Genomic DNA, 19,188 nt, shown 5'->3' on the forward strand with positions numbered 1-19,188 from the left:
CATACTATTCCTAAAATTAGTTGACAGCATGCTTAATATATGGGTTCGTAAAACCAAGAGGGCTCTCAATCTCATATTCAAATTTGCTCCTTGGTGGTTGTAATATGATAGAAAATTGTTTGTAGAAATTTGCATGGAAAAAGTTTTACTTGGTGGCAACACAAAATGGTTTAACTGACCACTGAACAACGAATAATATAATAAATTTTATCCTCACAAAGTATTCCCGAAGGTGGCATGGTGATTCTCCTTTAGTGAAATGCGATTATGGGATACCCAGGGGCTAACACGCGCGTCATGTTGACTGAGTTAATACATCCTGTTGGTTGGACACAAGGAAATTGCCAAATTAGGCCAAGTCATATGCTTTCAAAAAATTTGGATATGAAAGGACACATCAGTTTTTTTTTACTAAAGCCTAGCGCACACATGTCACTCGTGACAATTTAGACCTACAAGTATTTCTTGTCTGCGGGGCCAGAATGACGTTTTGCGTCATTCCTGCTCAATTCTACGGCCACCTCCTTGACCTTGATCGTTGTGAATGATCTTTGTGAACAAACAACGGGCCCTTATCTAGTCTAGGAATTATTCTTTATTCAAGGAAGTTATTGACTTGATAAAGAATATTAAAATAATTCGTTTGGCCTAATAAACAATAATTTGCCAAAAATATACGTTAGAAAAGCCTCGGTTTGCACATTTCTTTTCAGTTTAGGATAGAAACATAACCTTCTCTCTCTCTCTCTCTCTCTCTCTCAAAGGAATGAAAGCTTAATGATTTATTTTTAATATGTACAAGAGATTTACTATATACATCAAGTTACTGCCTCCAAATATGAATGTTTCGGAGTAAAATCCCATAATTTCACTGTCCTATCGTACGATCCAGAAACAATTGCAAAGTCGTTAAATTGCATACACGTGACCCCATCACTATGGTAACGAAGCGTAAGCAGCCGTTGTCCAGTTGCTAATTCCCACACCTGAAAGTATTTAGTAATAAAATTGTTCAAATCATAGTTCACATGTAGTACAGGTGCGTTCATTGCTAAAAACCATTTCGTTGCTGTATAGCGCTTATTGGTTTCACTTACTTTGAACTACCACAGAAATAAAATATTAAAATGTATGAGAATTCTAAAGAAAATTTTAGCCCTGAGGATGATCAGCTTTTGAATTCGTATCTTACGTTTCTCGAAATAGGTTGGACACTGGACAGGGAGTCTTAAAGACCTAAAAGTGGGGAGTCGAGACAAGATATTTTTCTATTTTTTCTCAGGGACAGAAGGCATATGCATGATTACCGTGAATCAGGACATGCATGCATGGTCAGGTGCAGCTAATGAATATTTTGACGTAGCTACTGTTTCCCATCGGAGGAAGCGGAAGAGGCCAAGGACTAGTCTTTATAAATGTAGTAAAATGAAAAAGAGTACTTTCTAGATTTTGATTTTTAGGTGACTTTCTGAAAGATATATATTTGAGGATTCATCCTGAAAATAATTGCAGAATTATATACGATATAGTATAATGAATATACTGAATAAAATGTATAAACCTTCAAGGTTTTATCATCTCCACCACTGACTATTCTCCAACTGTCAACTTGTAAACATCTAAAATATACACGGTGTAATTAAAATAGTAAATAAGAGGCAATTATTGTGAAATATCTTGTTTAATTGATGGTCGAGGTGCGGTGGAGGGGCCTAGGATAATCGGCATGTCTTCCACCGAGGGTTATATTGAATCAATCTGATAGTATGATAAAATATTACTATCACAATGGAAGTCAACATTTTAAAATACAGCTAAATCAATAGACGTCGACATAGAGTAGGAATTTTGCTTTGTAGAGATGACCCACAACAGAAAACCTATACTTGCTCTCTAAAGAATAATATGCCCATCATCATGTCAATACTACCTCCTCCGCAGGCGGTAGAGTGCATTTCGGTTTTACCCGTAAAATAGAGGTAGATATCAATATAGGTTGGTCAATATACCCATCATTTCTTCGGCGCTCAGAATTTACAGTTTAGAAAGAACAACCTTTCGGTCGTTTTGCTATTATACCATGACACAATGAACCTACAGACCTTACTACAGCAGTATGTCCCTCAGATGTTATCCAATCTAACGTTCCATAACACTGTAAAATGAACGTGACCATATGTAAGAATTTGAACAAAAATCATCCTCGGGATATTTTTGGGCGCTTTCCTTTGAGCGGCGTTAGGAATATAGCGGTGAAACTGCATTTTCCGCGCTAGGAAGATGTAAATAACAAGCGAACGCAGGAGTGTTCATTGAATGCTGTATAAATGCATTATAGTGTCCTTATTTAAAATACATCCGTAGTTTATTTACTCGTTTGCATCTATCAAAAGGATAAAACCGCCCTTAAAATCGCAACAAAAATTGCAGGTGTAAAAGGGCTTTTAGGAAACAGTCCAAATCGCAACGTTCCCGGTTTGCCCAGGGAGTTATATCCAATACTTTATATGTAGCTACCGGTATTTGAAACATGCATGCGTTTTCATGATTCTACAAGACGAACCTTGCCAGTTGACAGATCCCAGAATTTGAGCGAATAGTCCAATGATCCAGTTATAATCTTCATTCCATCATGTGTTAGATTTAAGCACGTGACCGCATCCTGGTGTCCGTCCAACGTCATCAGACAAATTCCTTCCGCAAGATCCCAAACCTTGACAATAAAACAATCATTGCTAATTATAATATATTTCTAATATATCTGAGATATTTGAAGTACAGCACACCTCTATGTAGGTTAAACTTAGTGTATATAAGAGTCCCTAACACTATTTACCTTAATTTTCTTGTCGTACGAGCCGGAAACGATTTTTTGCTCATCGAATTGGACACATAAAACTGCAGCAGTGTGACCTCTTAACGTCAGTTGACAATCCCCGGTTTTCAAGTCCCAGACTTTCACCGTCTTATCGTAGGAACCACTTACTAATTTCTTTTCATCTGCCTGAAAGTTTCAGTAAAAAGATTTCACAATAAAGCTGCAAGTATTCGCATGCATGGAGATCACCCAGGAACTGAAGGTTTAAAATAAGACTAAAAAAACCCGGAATAAAAATGATAAATTTAGTTTCATGTGACGTCATAGATTGTGGTGGTAATCTCGAAATCGAGACTGTATTTAGAGTGAGTTCATTCTTCACCATAAGTGTATCTTTTGGATTTGCGCTTGATTGCAAATACAGTATACATGTGCAATTTTTTATCAGTGGGTCACAGCTTTGCTGCTGCAAGTTGGCCACCACTGATATTACCGATTGAAATTGTTAGTGCATCCACCCAAAGCAAGAGGGACAAGTGCTTAAAATTGTGTTACCTGAAGACAACGCACTGTATGAAGATGACCCACCATAGTGACTTTACATGAAGCACCAGCCCAGTAAGAAGCAAACGAAAGATCCCATACCTTTAAAAAATACAGTAACACACTCTAATTCATCCGTATACGTTACTTACTCAAACATCTACATGCAATGATAATATCTACAACGTATTAATTAAGCAGCTATTTGCGAGTTTGTTCTATAAGAAAATAACCATTAAAACTCAGTAACTTATATTCCAATTTAGTGACAACCTTTATAGTACGATCCGTCGAACCGCTGACCAATCTGTTTCCGTTTAGATCAAGACAACGAACTGTTCCAGAATGTCCCTCAAGTGTCAACATGAGTTCGGATGGCGTATTACTGATATCCCACAGCTGAAGAAGTAAAAAATGGAAATCCATTAATTATTATGAACATAACTAATTCTTGCACAGTTGAAACCATATGCCATTTTTACAGTATCTGTGTTTGACAGTTGTAACAAATTAAGGCGTTAGGATTTAGAAATGAAGCGTGTAAATGATAAAACTTAGCGAGGAAGACACATGCATTAGTCAACAACTACAGTGTGCCGTCAGACTTGATAGATTACCAAGAATATTTGTAAGAAGCCAGTCTGCATACAGTACCTTTATTGTCTTGTCAGACGAACCGCTTACAATTCTTGTATCATCAAACTGAACACAGGCGATACCTAGGATAGAAAACATGAAGATATTTTCAATGTTTGTTGAAGAAGTGTAATCCGATTTCCAGTCTCTCATTGCTGTTACTTCAACGCACCTTGATTATGTCCCTCGAACGTTCGCAGCTTGTATTTCCCATTCAACCAGTTTTTTTGAAGTAAAAATCTCTCCGCAAAAACTTTCTTCCACTGCAGAATTATAATAATATTCATTGTTGCAAAAATGGTAATTTAAGGGTTTTACTCTCTTTGGCAGTAATATTCTCCAATTGTTTCACCACAGAGGTTGTTAACCTCAGAAAGACTTTTCTACATGTATTGTACACTACAGTTAGCGAAACATGATTTTCCTCACTGAATATGAGAATTTTAACCTACAGCTACACTTTATATATAAATATTTCTTAGTGCAGTCCTACTGTGGTGCGAGTCAATTGTTTTCCACTTCAAATTCAGTAAATCACATACATCAGGAGGGAAGAATTGTCTCGCGTGACTTCACGTAAGGAAATACAATGAAAGCCACTTACGTGAATTTCGCCATTTGGTTGGTTAAATTTCTGGTACTGTCTTTTACTACATGCCTCAGATAACTGATAATCGGGGTTTCTAAACGAAAGATATATATTCGATAATACTGAGGTACCTTTCATATTGAACACTCTGCACATATATTACCCAGCCGACTGACCCCTCCCCCCCCCAGGAATATCCAATGTCATCATGATGAACATGCACTGGGGAAAACTACAAACATTGTTCAACTCTATTATAGATCAAGCTGGTTAGTCGTGGAAAGGTAACTTGCCTATTCAATCGCTGCCATATTAATGGATTATTTGCGAGTTCGTTCCAAGCTCGATTCACCTGACCGCATCGACATAAACTCACTGAAACATAAAGACATTTTTCTTAAATAAACACCTTAATTAAGCCCGTTTTCCATCAGGCGAATTTATTTGCGCTACGCGAAGCGATATCTGAAATCCAGTGATGTGATTGGTTTGCAAAAAAATTCGCGGCAAAAAAGTAGAATCGCTTCCGACTTTTTATCTGTTCGCGCGAATAAATTCGCCTCTGAGTGGAGAACGGGCTTTACGTCCGTTCGTGGAAGGAAATGATACTGATACCTTCTCCTTACCTGGATCTAAATACATGAGAATTTTCAACGTGACTGTGTAAGGCAACCATACTAACATATCTTGACAGTTTGGCGGACAGGTCTTGTGAAGATTGTTTTCCATTGCCACAGATAAAAGGTGCATCTGGGGCAGCTCACAGCGATTCTTAAGAGAAAAAATAAAGATATGTATATCGCACATACAGGAGCAGTTTGGACACGAAAACACGTTATATACAGGTCCTCGTACTGCCTAACATGCATGATAACGTTCAGAATAGGACAGGAGATCCGCGTCCCTTTTCGTTTCTCAAATATAGCTACCAGACATAAATATGAAATTCTTACCAAAATCTTTTTCAAAATGATATTTCTTTGTTCGTCATTGAATTCCTTGAACCACGTTAACATAAGCTGAAAAATTATATTAAGAATTATTTTTAAATAAGTACCCAACGGGAATTCAGCGATGAAATGATCTGGCATTGAACGTACAGTATGTACTGTAAAAACTAAAGATGACACGAGTCTTCAAAAGGCCTTACAGCAGCGAACACTACGACGTCATAATCATCAATCAAATATTCTTTTCAAGCTGCCTCCTGGCTCATTAGCAATCATTGCCAAATGTATATTCTCTATCTATTTTGTGTTCCTTGGATTTATTTCATACATGAAGATTGGACCTTTTTGCACACTGCCAGTAACCTTCGGGGAGTTGCATATTAACTCCCAGTTAGACTTTCTACCATTAGACAAAATTTCCACTCTTAAATGAGTTGATAAGACCAAAAGAGGATCAACTTACTTCAGTTCGCATCTTGAAAGTTTCTCCAGGCACAGGTTGTGCGATTTCCTCACTTTTCAAATCCGATTCCGATGTTTTCCACGTATGAATAGGAATATCTTCTTTTTGTGGAGGACTAAAACATGCATCAAACATTGACGCATAATCCGAGGTCTGAGGGCATTCTACAACTTCTTGTGATCGCTCTGTTTCTGAAATTGGAGTCTTAAGGCTTGTGAATACGTTTGAATGACTATTCGTTTGAAATTCCTCTTGAGACTGCAGGTGCAAGACTGAAGGTGCAACACTCTCGCACAAAAGTGAATCGTTTGGACTTTCTTTAGTACGATGTGCTCGTTCACTCTCTATAGACGTAACTGGACTATTGCACGTATTGGACGGAACCTCAATCAGCTCATGGTCAATGCAACTATTGCTCATTTTATGACTTAATTTGAATTCTCTAGTGGAATGATTCAACTTGATGTTGTCCACAACTTGTCTATCATGACCGTCAGATGCTGTTACGGTATCAACTGACTGTTTTCTTTTTACTGTTTTACTCTCCAGATACTTCTGACTGCATCTACTTGTATTCAACGCATCTTCATCAAAGGACATCGTAAATTCTGGTTCATAGTCAAAACTGATCACGTCTTTACTACAGGAATTTGTCACACTTCCTGTAACACTTTCAACATCAGATAAAGTTGTAATCCCTGTTTGAAACTCAAATTCCTCAGAATTTTTAGAATCATTGTTGAGAGTTGATGATAGGCACACATTTTTCATGAATAAATCACTGCTATCACAGTCATCTGACATACTCTTATCACAGTGACATGGAATTTTACTATTTCCAATAGAGTCTCCATAATGATGACTACCCAAACTATTGCTGTCAGATATGTGGTTGTAGCATGAGAGTTTAACATCCTCCAAACTTCTTTGTAATGGCTGTTCCACCACCAGATTAGAAGTCATACAGCTTTTGTAAGGACACTGAAATTGGGCAGTTTGAGAAACCTTTTCAAATTTTGTGGTATCTGTTGTGTCACTTCTATCTAAAGAAGTACAGATGCTTCTACCATTTACTGAGCTACGCTCATGGACCATTGTTGAAGCACCTTTAACATTGTTTGTAACAACATTATCAACAAGATCTAAGAAAGATTCTTGAAGATCATTTTCTGAATTTAGTATATCACACTGGTTACCACACATAGTGGACTTATTCTGATCAGAGCAAAAGACATACATTTGTGATCCTGGTATATTGCTCTTCTCAACTTGCATACCATTGCTATCTATAGTACTTTTCATATCTATAATAGTATTAACATTTTCTTCATCTTCACATGCCAATTGGTTGTGCTTATTAGAGCATTCATCTGACTGTTGTGAACATGTCATAGCTGTTTTATCAGAATTGATACCAGAAATAACTGATTCCTCTCCATCAATCCTCGTAGATAACACACCACTACTTATAACACTGGAAACATCATCTTTACTGACACATTGAATCAATCTATCCACATTGTGGTTAGAATTCATTCTAGATATTTTCAAACATGCTATATTATTTTGCTCACACTCTACATCAGGAACAACTGGCTCATCATCATTAAAAGATGAACATTCCAATTGTGATGTTTCATTCAAATTCTTAGAAATTTTACTTCTTTCCAAAGATGAAGGATAATCAGAATATAGCATGGTTTTACCTTTCATATTTTCCTTTTCAGACTTATTTGAAGAAGACAATTCTGATAATGTCCTGTGAGACTCAGAACTGATGTTCTTAGTATTCAAATGACAATCATTGCCATCTTGAAGATTAGAAATTGCAGAGTTTAAACTTGATTGATGTATTTCACATTCATCTTCTACTATTGCAGAATCTTTTTTGACTTCATGATTCAAGCTATTCATTCTTCTTAGCATTTTTTTTGGAGACTTATAGAAGTGCACAATACCGACCACACTACCACTTTGATCACGGATTTCACCCAATGAGGTTGTTTTCTCAAGCCTTGTCAACTCTGTGGTGTTTAAACTCTTAGATTTCTTCATGCACGGTTTTGGGAATTCTGCATTCATCTTCCCACAAAATGTTGCTGTGTGCTGTAATCCATAACATTTTTGCTTAAGAGGGGGAGAGAAACTGCTAAAGGTTTTATTTGCTATGTTTATGAACCTGCGTTTTGATGGAGATATACAGCTCTGTGACCCAGGGAAACTTTTGGAGCGACGGACATGTCCAAAAGTTGGGCTACGGCAAGATATATAGTTCACCAAAGAAACAGATTTTGATAATTGCTTTGGAGGATGTTGAACATAGTCACAAGGGGGTAAAACATTGTTTTTGATAGGAGGGTTGATTTCCCGGGCTATTTCAGTCAATACAGACGAATTTTTATGGTGCTTAGAACCCCTTCCACCTGCATTACCACTTCCAAAGTCACAGAAACTGCCAGTTGCTGTAGGGCTGTTTGGATTGCTGGAGCAAGCACTACCAGTACATGTGCTTGGTTGTGAACTGTCACAAAAAGCCCTTGCCTCATCTTGTTTTTCATGAGACTTTTTAGATGACTCTGCCTTACATTGCCTTCTACGTGATGAAGCTCGAAACTTTCTACTGGCTCTTCGAGTAAATGACCAAGAATTTGAATGTCTGTCTGCAATGCTAGGGTTGAGAACTTCATTTGTACGGCAATGACAAATATCATTTTTAGCACTTTTACCTCTCCGAGTAAACCACATTACCCTTTTCCAAACGCGAGATTTCGATTTGTTGCTCTCTTTTGAAATTAGTCCATCGCAATCAGGGCATTTGTGCCGATTCGAAACCTCTTTATTTCCTAAAGCCCCTCTCTCTAAATTGGGTTCATTTTGAGATTTTTGACCCCGACTATTGGAACGGTTTTCTTCAGATGAATTGCTGTTTCTTTCCATGTTTCAGAAATGTTTTTTGTGACCCTTAGTTCAGAAGAGAATGTCGAGATGAATATAAAAACGACTGGAAATGCCCAAAAATGGTGAAAAAACAACAACATTGACCATTGACCATATATATTATAGCGATTCGAAGTAATTATGTTGCAAATTATTAACTCTGCTCCCATCATTCGACTGTGAGCAGTCAAAATTCCCAAGATTCTCATGGAGTTTGAAATTTCCTTACTGTAAAATTGCGTAACATAGTTGCAAAACGGAGAACAAGTGAACAACAGAACTGAACAAATTTCCCTTCCGTTTAAGATTTAGACACATGACGAAGAGAGAAAAACTAAAAGGACCAGGCGATAAAAGCTTTTTTCATCATGACAGATTTTGCTGATTTTCTGTAATGTTGCTTGAGAGTTGAGAAACACAGGCAGTTAATTTTTTTTACACCCCCATTTACTAAACGTAGAATTCAGAAGTACTGCAAATAAATTTTCTGCCAAATAGGTAAATAAATTCTCGTTAGTTTTTTCATTTATTATTTGATTTATTGTAACAAGTGGAAACAGCGCATGAAGTGCTCGCGGGAACTAGGACGAGCATAGAGAAAATTTACGAAGGGAGGATAGGGTGGGTTGATTATATTTTAAGTATTTTAATCGCCGTTAAAAGTTACTTTAAAATTAAAGCCTAAAGTAATTAGATGTGTGTAAAAAGGCATGTTTTTGTGCCAAAAATATGTTTATTTAGCAAAAAACTTTCAAGAATTTGCAATGTAAAAACTCATGACGTCCTAACTCTCCGCCCCCAGAGTACGTTGATGGTAAAAATAGCAACTTGGTATAGAATATAAAACCGACGCCTTTTATAAGTCAACACAAGAAGCCAAGACAACAAAACGAATAAGAAAATATTTAAATCGTTTCCTCAAGGTTTTACCGTCATCTTAGATAGAAGAAAAGGTAGTCTTCGTTCATATACATCGCTGTATTCGTTCATAAATATCGCGTAGGGTATATTTTACTGCGGCATTGTTATTTTTACGTTGGTGAGAAGTATTCATAGAGCGTTCGAAATGCGAGCTATTTAATAGTTCGTAACATAAGGTGTGTTTTGGTCTAATTTCCTGATGTTTTTAGATGAGGGAGTATAAATTGGTCGTCCTTGGAAGTGGTGGGGTCGGAAAAAGTGCCTTGGTAAGGAAAGACATGGGTTTTCAAGTATCCCTCAAATTTTCGTGTTTAAGCCAGTCGTGTAGACAACACCTCAGAAGCATCAACTCGTTGATTTCACAATCTTACAAATTCCTTGGCGATTTCACGTGCCATTCTGTTGTGATTGTATTTTTCGTGTTGAATGTGTTCATAAGGGTACATTAATTCAAAAATTTTTTTCCCAGACTGTTCAATTTGTCCAAGGAATTTTTGTTGAAAAATACGACCCAACGATCGAAGACTCTTATAGAAAGGTCAGTAATAAATTCACATCCTGGATTTAAAATCTAACTTATAAAATAGCAAATTGTTACTTTGATCTTGTAGATTATTATTTAAACACCACCTTTTTCTAGATAATTAGGCAAAAGTTTCCTTTTATAAATGTACATTTCAAAAGCCTTATCAAGGTTTTAAGAACTTTTGTGATCTCAAAACAAATGAACGTATTGTGTTTTTTGAAATCTTCATATATGCGCAAGAAATGACTTGAAGTATTTGATTAAATATAATCGTTACTATTTCCTTTTAGCAAGTGGAAGTGGATGGCCAGCAATGTATGTTAGAAATATTGGACACCGCTGGAACGGTATTGTCATAAAATTTTCTTTGCTTTGATGCCTGGGCCTTAGATAAATGATCATTTTAAAACTATTCCTACTTGTAACCTGTCAATTCAAAAATAGAACTTTGTAAATGAAAGTCTACATTGAAACAATGAAGCACGATCAAGTCAAATATTGCTCCTGTATGATTTGCACTCTGTAGCAATACAGTGCTTAAACAAAGCTTACTTGAGAATGCTAAAGTTCACATTCTGTGTGGCCATTATTTTGATAACATACTGGTGTGCCTCATTTTCCCACTGGAATATGTTTTAGTTTGAAAAATCCCTCTACTGTGTTTCATAGCTAGTTTAGCATTGTAACATGCACATTGAATACTGTGTATGGTCACAAAGAATATATTTTTATTGACAAGCATATTTTAACAGAACCTCACTACAAAACCATATTCCAGAAGCTTCATTTTATAACTATGTGATCACTGGATTATTAGTCATTAAATTTTAGGCTCAACCCCTTTTGTACAATTCCCACTTCATAAGTTTTCAAGGATTTGCTAACTTTCAAGTCATTATTCATACTTTTCTACTGGAGGAATGTCACTAAAATTCCCAAGGTTTAAAGAAGTGAGAAAAGAATTCTCAGTGATCAGCTCACAATATACAAGTGACCCTCAAGCTGTGAGAAATTTAAATAAAATATTGATTGCTCACTTAACTTCAATCAAATTTAATTTGAATTTTCACAGTGACTTCCTCAAAATCACACTGTGGGAAATTTCTTTGGAATTTTTCATATATGAGCTAAAGCATGTATCGGTATAAAAATGATAATTTGACCTTTTTTTCAGTCTTTTTCTTACCTATAAAAGAGTTTACTACAGATTTTGCTACCTTACAGGGAAACCTGCCACAAATGACAATTTCCTTATAATGCACTGCACATTAGACTAGGTTTTCACTAAATTTTTATCATGGTGGGAAGAGACTAAAGAATCACAAGTGAACATAGACAATGTGGGCCTAGTAGGGAATACATTCAATAGTTCTTTCAATTGACACCCACTTCTTTGAAATTAATGGAATATTGGCAAGAACTGCAGATATTTTATTAATAAGAAACAAGATGTTTTTGGTTGGCATGTTCTCAGACCTAATCAATTTTTGGTGTAATATAACTCTATATTGCTTGTCTATAAAGTATAATTCTTTGGAAACTCCTGTTTACTGAAACTAGTGCTTTTCAGCCTTGATGAAAAACCCTTAAAATTATTTAGAATTAATCCTCTTATCTCCAACATATAGGAACAATTTACAGCAATGAGAGATTTGTACATGAAAAATGGTCAGGGTTTTGTATTGGTGTATTCAATAACGTCACAGTCTTCTTTTAATGATTTGGGAGATCTTCGTGATCAGATTATTAGAGTAAAAGATACAAGTGATGTAAGTTTTAACCTTGGTTCTAAAACTACTTTTTGCAACACAGCAGGTCACAATTTTTTGTTGTAATTTGTGTAATTCCTTGCCAAGAAACTGGCAGGCATGTTGGGCCTTAAAGTTTGAAATAGTAAGGGGTAGTTAATTATTCAAGTGTGGTATTATTTCAAAATAATCAACTTCTTTCAGGTCCCAATGGTTCTAGTTGGTAATAAATGTGATTTAGAAGATGAAAGGATTGTTGGGAAAGATCAAGGACAAGCTTTAGCAAAACAGTTTGGAAATTGGTGAGGAATGATTGAAACATCTTTTTTTCATAACACATTTAGTAGTGGGTAAATCACTTTTTCTCTTTGTAGCACATTCCTTGAGACCTCAGCAAAGACAAAAATAAATGTGACAGAAATTTTCTTCGACCTTGTACGACAGATCAACAGAAAAACCCCAGAAGTAAAGAAACCCAGTAGAAACTTCTTGAAAAGATGTGTAATTTTGTAAAGTAATAACATGGCTCATGGGATATAGTGTGAGGAAAACAGTAAAAGCATTTAACATATTTAAATATTTTGCATATAAATTTCATCACCAGGTGAAGCAGACTAAATGTGTGACAATATCTGTAACATGAACATACATACATAAAGTATACTAGTTATGTAAACAAGGAATTACCCTTTTCATGATTTCTTATAAATATTGTAAGTTTAATATTGATAGGTGGGGAGCTTTTAGTGTTTGTGAAATCAGACGACAATGATAATTGAAATTGGGTACATTCTGTTCTTATGAACTACCACTGTACTACATGCATAAAAATCCAAAGATGCTGTAGCTTACTATGGAGAGGTCCCTAGGACAGCACCCAGTCATAAGAGATAAGTTGAAGATGCCAAAATTTGTAGAAGAGATCAATGTGCAAGCTTCTCTATAAAGCCACTAAGCATTTTTACTCTTGTAATTTTGAAAGCGAATGTACCAAACCCTACAGTCTTTCATGCGATGGACTTAAGATCTTTAAGCATGTTGTGTATTTCCGTAGTCGCATAGTAGTAATATTTTTAAGATATTAAAAAAATATAAATACTCATTGTTATTCTTTTTTATTATATTTCCTCCCAGGAGATTATCAAAATGGAGGAAGGGGTTAAAGCAAAAATTATACGTTCTTTACAAAGGTTCTTTGTCTCGCTCTTCCAGTTCCATGCCGTTCTTAAAAATCGATTAGCCAGGACAATTAAAGATACTGCTGCAGTGCAGGGAAGATGTCTGCTTAAAAATTCGTTTTACCAAAGGCAGGCGGAAAGGGCGAAACACCCGGGCCCTGGATGATTGACCGCCGACAGTAAACGTCGCGAGCTGTCGGTGACTCGATGACATGTGAGAACTACAGGCATGGCCGAAATATCATGCGTCAAGAATACTGTGCTGCCTCGCTAGGGCGACCTTCAAGAGTTCTGAGCATCTAAATTCAGTGTTAAAGCGATTTTATATATTTCGTCGATAAGCTTGCCTGTTGAGTTCATTTAGCCAATTAAATAATCAATCAAAGTGAAAAACGTTTGTTAGGAACCAAAATCCTTTTGCAAGAAAAATGGAGATTTCTTACAGCATATGCGGCGTGTTTATAGGTGCGTGATGAAACTCCACGTTGCGTTTCAAGTGTTAGTGGTATCTTTTAGCAGGTCGCGGTCGATCTGAAGAAATTAATCTGGATACACCATTATGGATATCTATGTCTGTTATTTCTAGGGAAAAATTTTTCGGTAAAAGTCCGTAAAACATTTGTAAAATTTGGTATAGTATATAATACATGTACAATATTACGACATAAAGTTCAAATTAAAATACAAAATATGGCCTAACTACAAGAATACGTGCTTGAAAATGCGTAGTTCATGCGTAAGGACTATTCATCAAATATTTATCATCTATTGTAACAAAAACAGTAGCTTCCTCGCACCACTATTTTGGGGTTTATTTGGATCCGAGATTGCAAAACGTTTAGATTCTTCAAATCGTAGAGTATAAAGTTAAAGCTAAGATAAGCTTAAATGGATTAGAAAATCTCGTGATGTCATGCATTAATTGTGGAAAACCACTTCACGTTAGATTCAGTTCTTTGGCTGTATATATGCGACTATATGCTAATGTAAAATGATGAAAAGTTCCTTACAGCTGCCCTATATGAAGAATGAAGATCTATTCCCACCTACCTAAGTTGTGCATTTGATATAGCCTTCTCCGCAGTATAATGTCAAAACTATTTAAAGTTTCTGTGTTTATTTATGTTCTATACTATAGGTATATTACATTTTATTGCACTATACCTAGAGTGTAACTATAAATCTTACTGTATCGAAGAGTATTACACTAATGTCTGCGGAGAAGGCTACATGGTATATCAGTTAGTATCTCAGTGTAATGATTATTTTTTCTATATTAAAATACAACAACACCCCTCGGCCTCTTCCTCGTTTTTTGGCTTTTCCTCGCCCTTGTCTCCCTCCTTTTTGGCATCTTCTGTACCTCCGCCAGTGTCCTCTGCCGTTCCATCAGATCCTTTCGCTTCACCTTCTGATCCTTTAGTTTCCTCTGTCTTCTCCTCGTCACCCTTAATCTCATCTCCTTTAGCTTGAAAAAGATAAAAAATGTTATGAATAGAGCTACCTGACACTCTCATTTCATAGTCAGACATGACGTCACATGAGAAAGAAGATGTAAAGTTTGTAAACCTTATGAAATCTTTCCTGTGTTTAAACGGAATACTCGAATTGTACTCTTCAGTAAACTTCTCAATTTATGATAATTATCATTTGTGCTAGTATTGTCAAATGCAAACAGGCGCCAGTCAGCTGTTATGCTGAGCTGTAACCGCGATTTGAACATAATTGAACTACTACAGGTCCAAAAGTTGAAACGCTTTTACGATAGCATATCATATTTTTATTACAGTGTTTATGTCTTAGATAACATCCGTGTTTTGTTGTGCTAAAATTATACGACGCTGGTTGCCCCCCATGGTATAAATATTGTCGAGCACTAAAATATATGACAAAGCCAAGTCAGGCACTTCGAATTAACAATAACAAATGAGTTCGACAGTGACAGATTTGCGGCCAACAACTGATATCTTCACTAAATATTCTGATGGACCAAATACAAAATCTAAACTGACCAGTAGCTAACGAAGAGATAATAAGCGGCAGTTTTACTTTTAGTGACGGTCGACTGAAGTCGATTGACAATCACAACTCAATGACAAATTGACAATAATATACAGACACTGACAGCTGACAAACGACATCGAAAGTCCTGTTGCTAACAGAATTTATCTTTTTATAATCATTAGGTGATCTAATTTATATCCATTTAATCAGGATAATGAACTAGAATCACTTCTGACTAAAACTCATATCCTGGCCATGGGAAACTGTGTGGTAGGCAAACGATACGCACTCGGAAGCATTCACTGTGATGATGGAGCGTTCTTGCATTTCCGTGGAGAGAATCAACAGGTGTAGAAACATACGGAAATACCATATTTTCAAAATAATTTGTCAATATCTCATGTAAACCATTGACAAACATTGACAAATAGATAAGGATAAGAGTTTTGATTCGAACCAAAACTAAAATAAGGCGTGTGTTATATTCACCTTCCGCGTCAGCACTGCCACTGGCTTCTCCTTTTGCTTCACCCTCCGCTCCTTCGCCAGCCTCCGTTTTCTCAGCAGCAGCAGCAGCAGCTTCTTCTTCAGCTGGTGGATCAGTTGCAGGCGTTTGTTCTTCTTCAGACATTTTTTACTTATCTTAGTTTTTAAAAACTAGCCACAGGAAATTTTATCGCTTTAGCTGGTTTTGCAAAATGTTCTAGCAAAGACGCTAAAGTGTTGTTGATGCTTGAATTATTTATAAGCAACCTGCGAGTCCGCAAGAGTCGTGAGTTTTTTTTATCTGCGATTCGTAAAGAATTTAACATTTTCTACGCTAAACTTTTAGTTTTTTCTACAAGAAACATGAAGGTTTTCTATATTATCGCATTTTGTATTGAAAATGATACTGGTTTGCAAATTCTTACGAGAACTCACACACAAGCAAAACTGGAAGAGTTTGCATCTCATTAAAGACTGTTTTAAAAAACTTTTAATATATATACGAACCCTGAAACTCTCACAAATGTGCCAAATAGGATAAAAGCGTAAACTACAACAATTATTCATCGAAAGTTTTCTTTTATTAGACTAGAATCGTAAGATGACTAAGATTGTTCCACACAAACGAGCCACGCCCCCGGCTACCTCGATTGTAAATAGAAACCTGCGAGGCCGTTCACAAATGACGTTCATTAGGCCTTTCTTGGCACTCGTCACCCCCGAGCTTAACTAAAAGTAGACTATTAGACCAGGCTTCATTTATATCAAATACTCGTAACGCCTGGCGATTTTGTTCGCGCGAAGGGAAAAACAACGCATTCCGCAACGTGATTTACTACAATTAAAAATGCTACGACAACCATTTTTGGTAGTATTTAAATCGGCTTTGGTCAGTTATTTTGAAACTTTGTCATCAACTGATTATCAACTTGTGTCGCATCCTTGTGAGTTGCGGCACTCTCCTAAACACACATACCTCAAGCATGTCACGTATTTTTGAAGTGGTACCTATTATTAAAACTTATTCTTAGATAAAGAGTTTTCACTGTAATTCATCAATGGCAATATTACATGTGTAGGAAAATGCAAAATTTGGAATAAATCTTTTTATTTTTTAATGTGACTATATTTCAATGCACTCAAATTTCCAGCTGAACATCCTCTGGGAATGAGGGCATAGGTGTAGAAACTATTGAAGAAATACAAGTTTTCACCAACTGTTTAATTAACAAATTTAATGTGAAAATACTTGATCCAATCATTTATCATATATTACAAACGCGTTGACAATTATTGCCCTACACTCTTAGTACTAATTTACTATAAATCCTACAGACAAATTGCAAAATTTTTGTTGCGTACAAAAATGGTATTCATATATATGTATCAATAGTTAGAGGGCTTGTCATCTTATGGAATATGTATCTTGTCTAGACTGATACGAAAAGTGGTTGCCTAACCTATCAGGTCTAATGTATCAATGGTATCCCCTGGTTTTCCATTTGTAACAACCAAAACATTACTATTAGTTAATTTAAAAAATATTCACAAAGAAACAATGACCATATTTAGCATCACTTTGCAACAGCATATGTTGTTTCTTTTCTTTGGTTATATGTATTCTTTTTTTCTATGTTCTCATCACGCAAATTATTTTAAGAAAGTGCTTCTCCCTTTGTCACCTATAAAACAGACACAGACATAGAGAATATTAGAGGATTTAGAGGAATGTTGTGAAAATAAATGTTGTGTACTTCCATGTGTATATCATTTTCGCCCGCGTTTCACGTATTTTATATAATTATATGTTCACTTAAATCAAACCTACCCTTGCTTCTATGTATTCCACCCTCTGTTCCATCAGTGTCAACTTTTCATCTAATTTAGCTAGCTTTCCTCGACAAGACATATCTAGAAAAATGAACAATTAGCTTGTCACACACAATACGAATTAGAATGCACTAGTAAGATGTTTATGTAAAATAGCGTGTCTATAATTGGACGTGTTTATGTGTATCTATACTCAAATAGACTATTGTCGTGCAGCACTTTTGCCTAAAGTGACACCCAAACTATCGGAGTCAACCGACCAAATCGCCAATCTTTCACACATTTTTAGCCTGGCCTCGTATCTACACAATGTAAAACAAATAGTAAAACAAAATCCTCACCAAAATTGTTCAAAAATTTGGCTATATTTTTTATACTTTCTGACAGGATTTCAATAAATTCACGGTTTTCCCAATCCTGCTGAATTTGTTGACTTGTCAAATCCGCCATCTTGGCATGTGTTTCCACTCGGTGTAAACATTTCCATGATTTCCATAAATTCCATGACCCATCAAAAATGTTTATAGTTGATTTAGTTTGTTAGTTATATACTATATATACTGTAGTATGGCTACTGCACACCCTAAAAGTTGTTTCAAGCAATGACTGAATCATTCATTTCAAAGACATCATCAAAATCTTTCAATGACTGACTATTTTACTTCTATTTACACAGTTGGAATTAAGCGTTTATTATTTATTGATAAATTATCTAGCTATTCATTTATTGTGCTGATTATGATGGAACCTTCAATACTCCAGTTGTTGTCCCTTCATGAGATCTGATCAAAAGATTGCTAGAAAAATATGATGATATGATTGATATTTAAGCAATTTAGTGAAATTATAGGGAGCTGAAAAATTGTACTTTGTTAACTGAAAAAAAATCTCACCAAGTATCAGATTCTAATACTACTACAGGTGAAGAGTCGATCTCAGGGTAAATTTTTCTTGCTTCTTGTGCTAAACCTGACACAATACCAGCATGTACTTCCAATGCTGATCCATCAACTAAATAAAAAGTTGTGATACTAATGAATTTTTAATCAGGCTTATACTTGCAGTCAGTAATAGTTTCATACTCCAATTTTGGTTGCTTTGTTCTAAGGCTGGTCATCTGATACCAAGGGACAAGGGTTAGTTTACTTAGTCATTTGACTCATTTCATAATCAAAATAACCAGACAGTTTAGTACAAAACAACCATGGTAGAAAATGACAGGACACCATACCAGCAAGTGCTAGACCTTCTTCGTTGGTGCAAATCACACCAACCACCCCTCTTTCTTGCATTCTAAAACATATTCATAAAAATACACAATAAATTAATGGTCACAGGTCACATGATATTGTTGACAAATCAACACTAAAAATAAACAGAATGGAAAGAAGTTATCGCCTACAGTTCCTCAACAGCACTTTCCAAATCAGATTCCATGAATATAACTCAAAAATACAGAAAAACAGACAAGGATAACTTCTAAAACAACGATGAGAAATATCCTAGAAATTCTCACCACAACTTCTCAAATTGCCCAATTTTAGGGTTGGCCAGGTCTT

The 19,188-nt window shown here is 35.9% G+C and overlaps 4 protein-coding genes across 4 annotated transcripts; 1 reads left to right on the forward strand and 3 right to left on the reverse strand.

Annotated features, from left to right (window-relative positions):
• Positions 1-767: 767 nt before the first annotated feature.
• Positions 768-9,030, reverse strand: LOC114521707. The gene is made up of 14 exons (XM_028542228.1): positions 6,000-9,030; positions 5,540-5,605; positions 5,213-5,357; positions 4,880-4,961; positions 4,602-4,680; positions 4,170-4,260; positions 4,016-4,080; positions 3,635-3,760; positions 3,374-3,463; positions 2,837-3,004; positions 2,564-2,713; positions 2,103-2,155; positions 1,562-1,619; positions 768-986 (listed from the first exon to the last, which is right to left on the reverse strand). The coding sequence occupies exons 1-14, from the start codon at positions 8,934-8,936 to the stop codon at positions 819-821; spliced, it is 4,278 nt and encodes a 1,425-aa protein (XP_028398029.1). The 5' UTR covers positions 8,937-9,030; the 3' UTR covers positions 768-818.
• A 736-nt stretch (positions 9,031-9,766) lies between these two features.
• Positions 9,767-13,233, forward strand: LOC114521782 (ras-related protein Rap-1b-like). The gene is made up of 7 exons (XM_028542322.1): positions 9,767-9,889; positions 10,067-10,123; positions 10,327-10,395; positions 10,674-10,730; positions 12,012-12,152; positions 12,336-12,433; positions 12,506-13,233. The coding sequence occupies exons 2-7, from the start codon at positions 10,067-10,069 to the stop codon at positions 12,642-12,644; spliced, it is 561 nt and encodes a 186-aa protein (XP_028398123.1). The 5' UTR covers positions 9,767-9,889; the 3' UTR covers positions 12,645-13,233.
• A 620-nt stretch (positions 13,234-13,853) lies between these two features.
• LOC114521877 (heavy metal-associated isoprenylated plant protein 7-like) lies at positions 13,854-16,034 on the reverse strand. The gene is made up of 2 exons (XM_028542450.1): positions 15,803-16,034; positions 13,854-14,777 (listed from the first exon to the last, which is right to left on the reverse strand). The coding sequence occupies exons 1-2, from the start codon at positions 15,942-15,944 to the stop codon at positions 14,581-14,583; spliced, it is 339 nt and encodes a 112-aa protein (XP_028398251.1). The 5' UTR covers positions 15,945-16,034; the 3' UTR covers positions 13,854-14,580.
• A 2,053-nt stretch (positions 16,035-18,087) lies between these two features.
• Positions 18,088-19,164, reverse strand: LOC114521849 (ragulator complex protein LAMTOR5 homolog). The gene is made up of 4 exons (XM_028542406.1): positions 19,032-19,164; positions 18,861-18,922; positions 18,523-18,640; positions 18,088-18,426 (listed from the first exon to the last, which is right to left on the reverse strand). Exons 1-4 carry the CDS (start codon positions 19,064-19,066, stop codon positions 18,366-18,368), a joined length of 276 nt encoding a protein of 91 aa, XP_028398207.1. The 5' UTR covers positions 19,067-19,164; the 3' UTR covers positions 18,088-18,365.
• Between the last annotated feature and the right edge of the window lie 24 nt (positions 19,165-19,188).

The sequence above is a fragment of the Dendronephthya gigantea genome, unplaced genomic scaffold (assembly GCF_004324835.1).
Source record: "Dendronephthya gigantea isolate DGI-Jeju-01 unplaced genomic scaffold, DenGig_1.0 000021F, whole genome shotgun sequence".
Lineage (NCBI taxonomy): Eukaryota > Metazoa > Cnidaria > Anthozoa > Malacalcyonacea > Nephtheidae > Dendronephthya > Dendronephthya gigantea.

What these genes read in the sequence shown, in the direction of transcription:
- LOC114521707 (XM_028542228.1), bottom strand. Translation starts at nt 8,936, where the DNA reads ATGGAAAGAAACAGCAATTCATCTGAAGAAAACCGTTCCAATAGTCGG. An exon ending in GTTCGAGGGACATAATCAAG is followed by an intron (nt 4,081 to 4,169) that starts GTGCGTTGAAGT and finishes TTTCTATCCTAG; the next exon opens with GTATCGCCTGTGTTCAGTTT. An exon ending in CGTCTGACAAGACAATAAAG is followed by an intron (nt 3,761 to 4,015) that starts GTACTGTATGCA and finishes TTACTTCTTCAG; the next exon opens with CTGTGGGATATCAGTAATAC.
- LOC114521782 (XM_028542322.1), top strand. Translation starts at nt 10,067, where the DNA reads ATGAGGGAGTATAAATTGGTCGTCCTTGGAAGTGGTGGGGTCGGAAAA. An exon ending in GGGTCGGAAAAAGTGCCTTG is followed by an intron (nt 10,124 to 10,326) that starts GTAAGGAAAGAC and finishes TTTTTTTCCCAG; the next exon opens with ACTGTTCAATTTGTCCAAGG. An exon ending in GAGTAAAAGATACAAGTGAT is followed by an intron (nt 12,153 to 12,335) that starts GTAAGTTTTAAC and finishes AACTTCTTTCAG; the next exon opens with GTCCCAATGGTTCTAGTTGG.
- LOC114521877 (XM_028542450.1), bottom strand. Translation starts at nt 15,944, where the DNA reads ATGTCTGAAGAAGAACAAACGCCTGCAACTGATCCACCAGCTGAAGAA. An exon ending in TGGCAGTGCTGACGCGGAAG is followed by an intron (nt 14,778 to 15,802) that starts GTGAATATAACA and finishes ATCTTTTTCAAG; the next exon opens with CTAAAGGAGATGAGATTAAG.
- LOC114521849 (XM_028542406.1), bottom strand. Translation starts at nt 19,066, where the DNA reads ATGGAATCTGATTTGGAAAGTGCTGTTGAGGAACT. An exon ending in GAAAGTGCTGTTGAGGAACT is followed by an intron (nt 18,923 to 19,031) that starts GTAGGCGATAAC and finishes AATATGTTTTAG; the next exon opens with AATGCAAGAAAGAGGGGTGG. An exon ending in AGAAGGTCTAGCACTTGCTG is followed by an intron (nt 18,641 to 18,860) that starts GTATGGTGTCCT and finishes CTTTTTATTTAG; the next exon opens with TTGATGGATCAGCATTGGAA.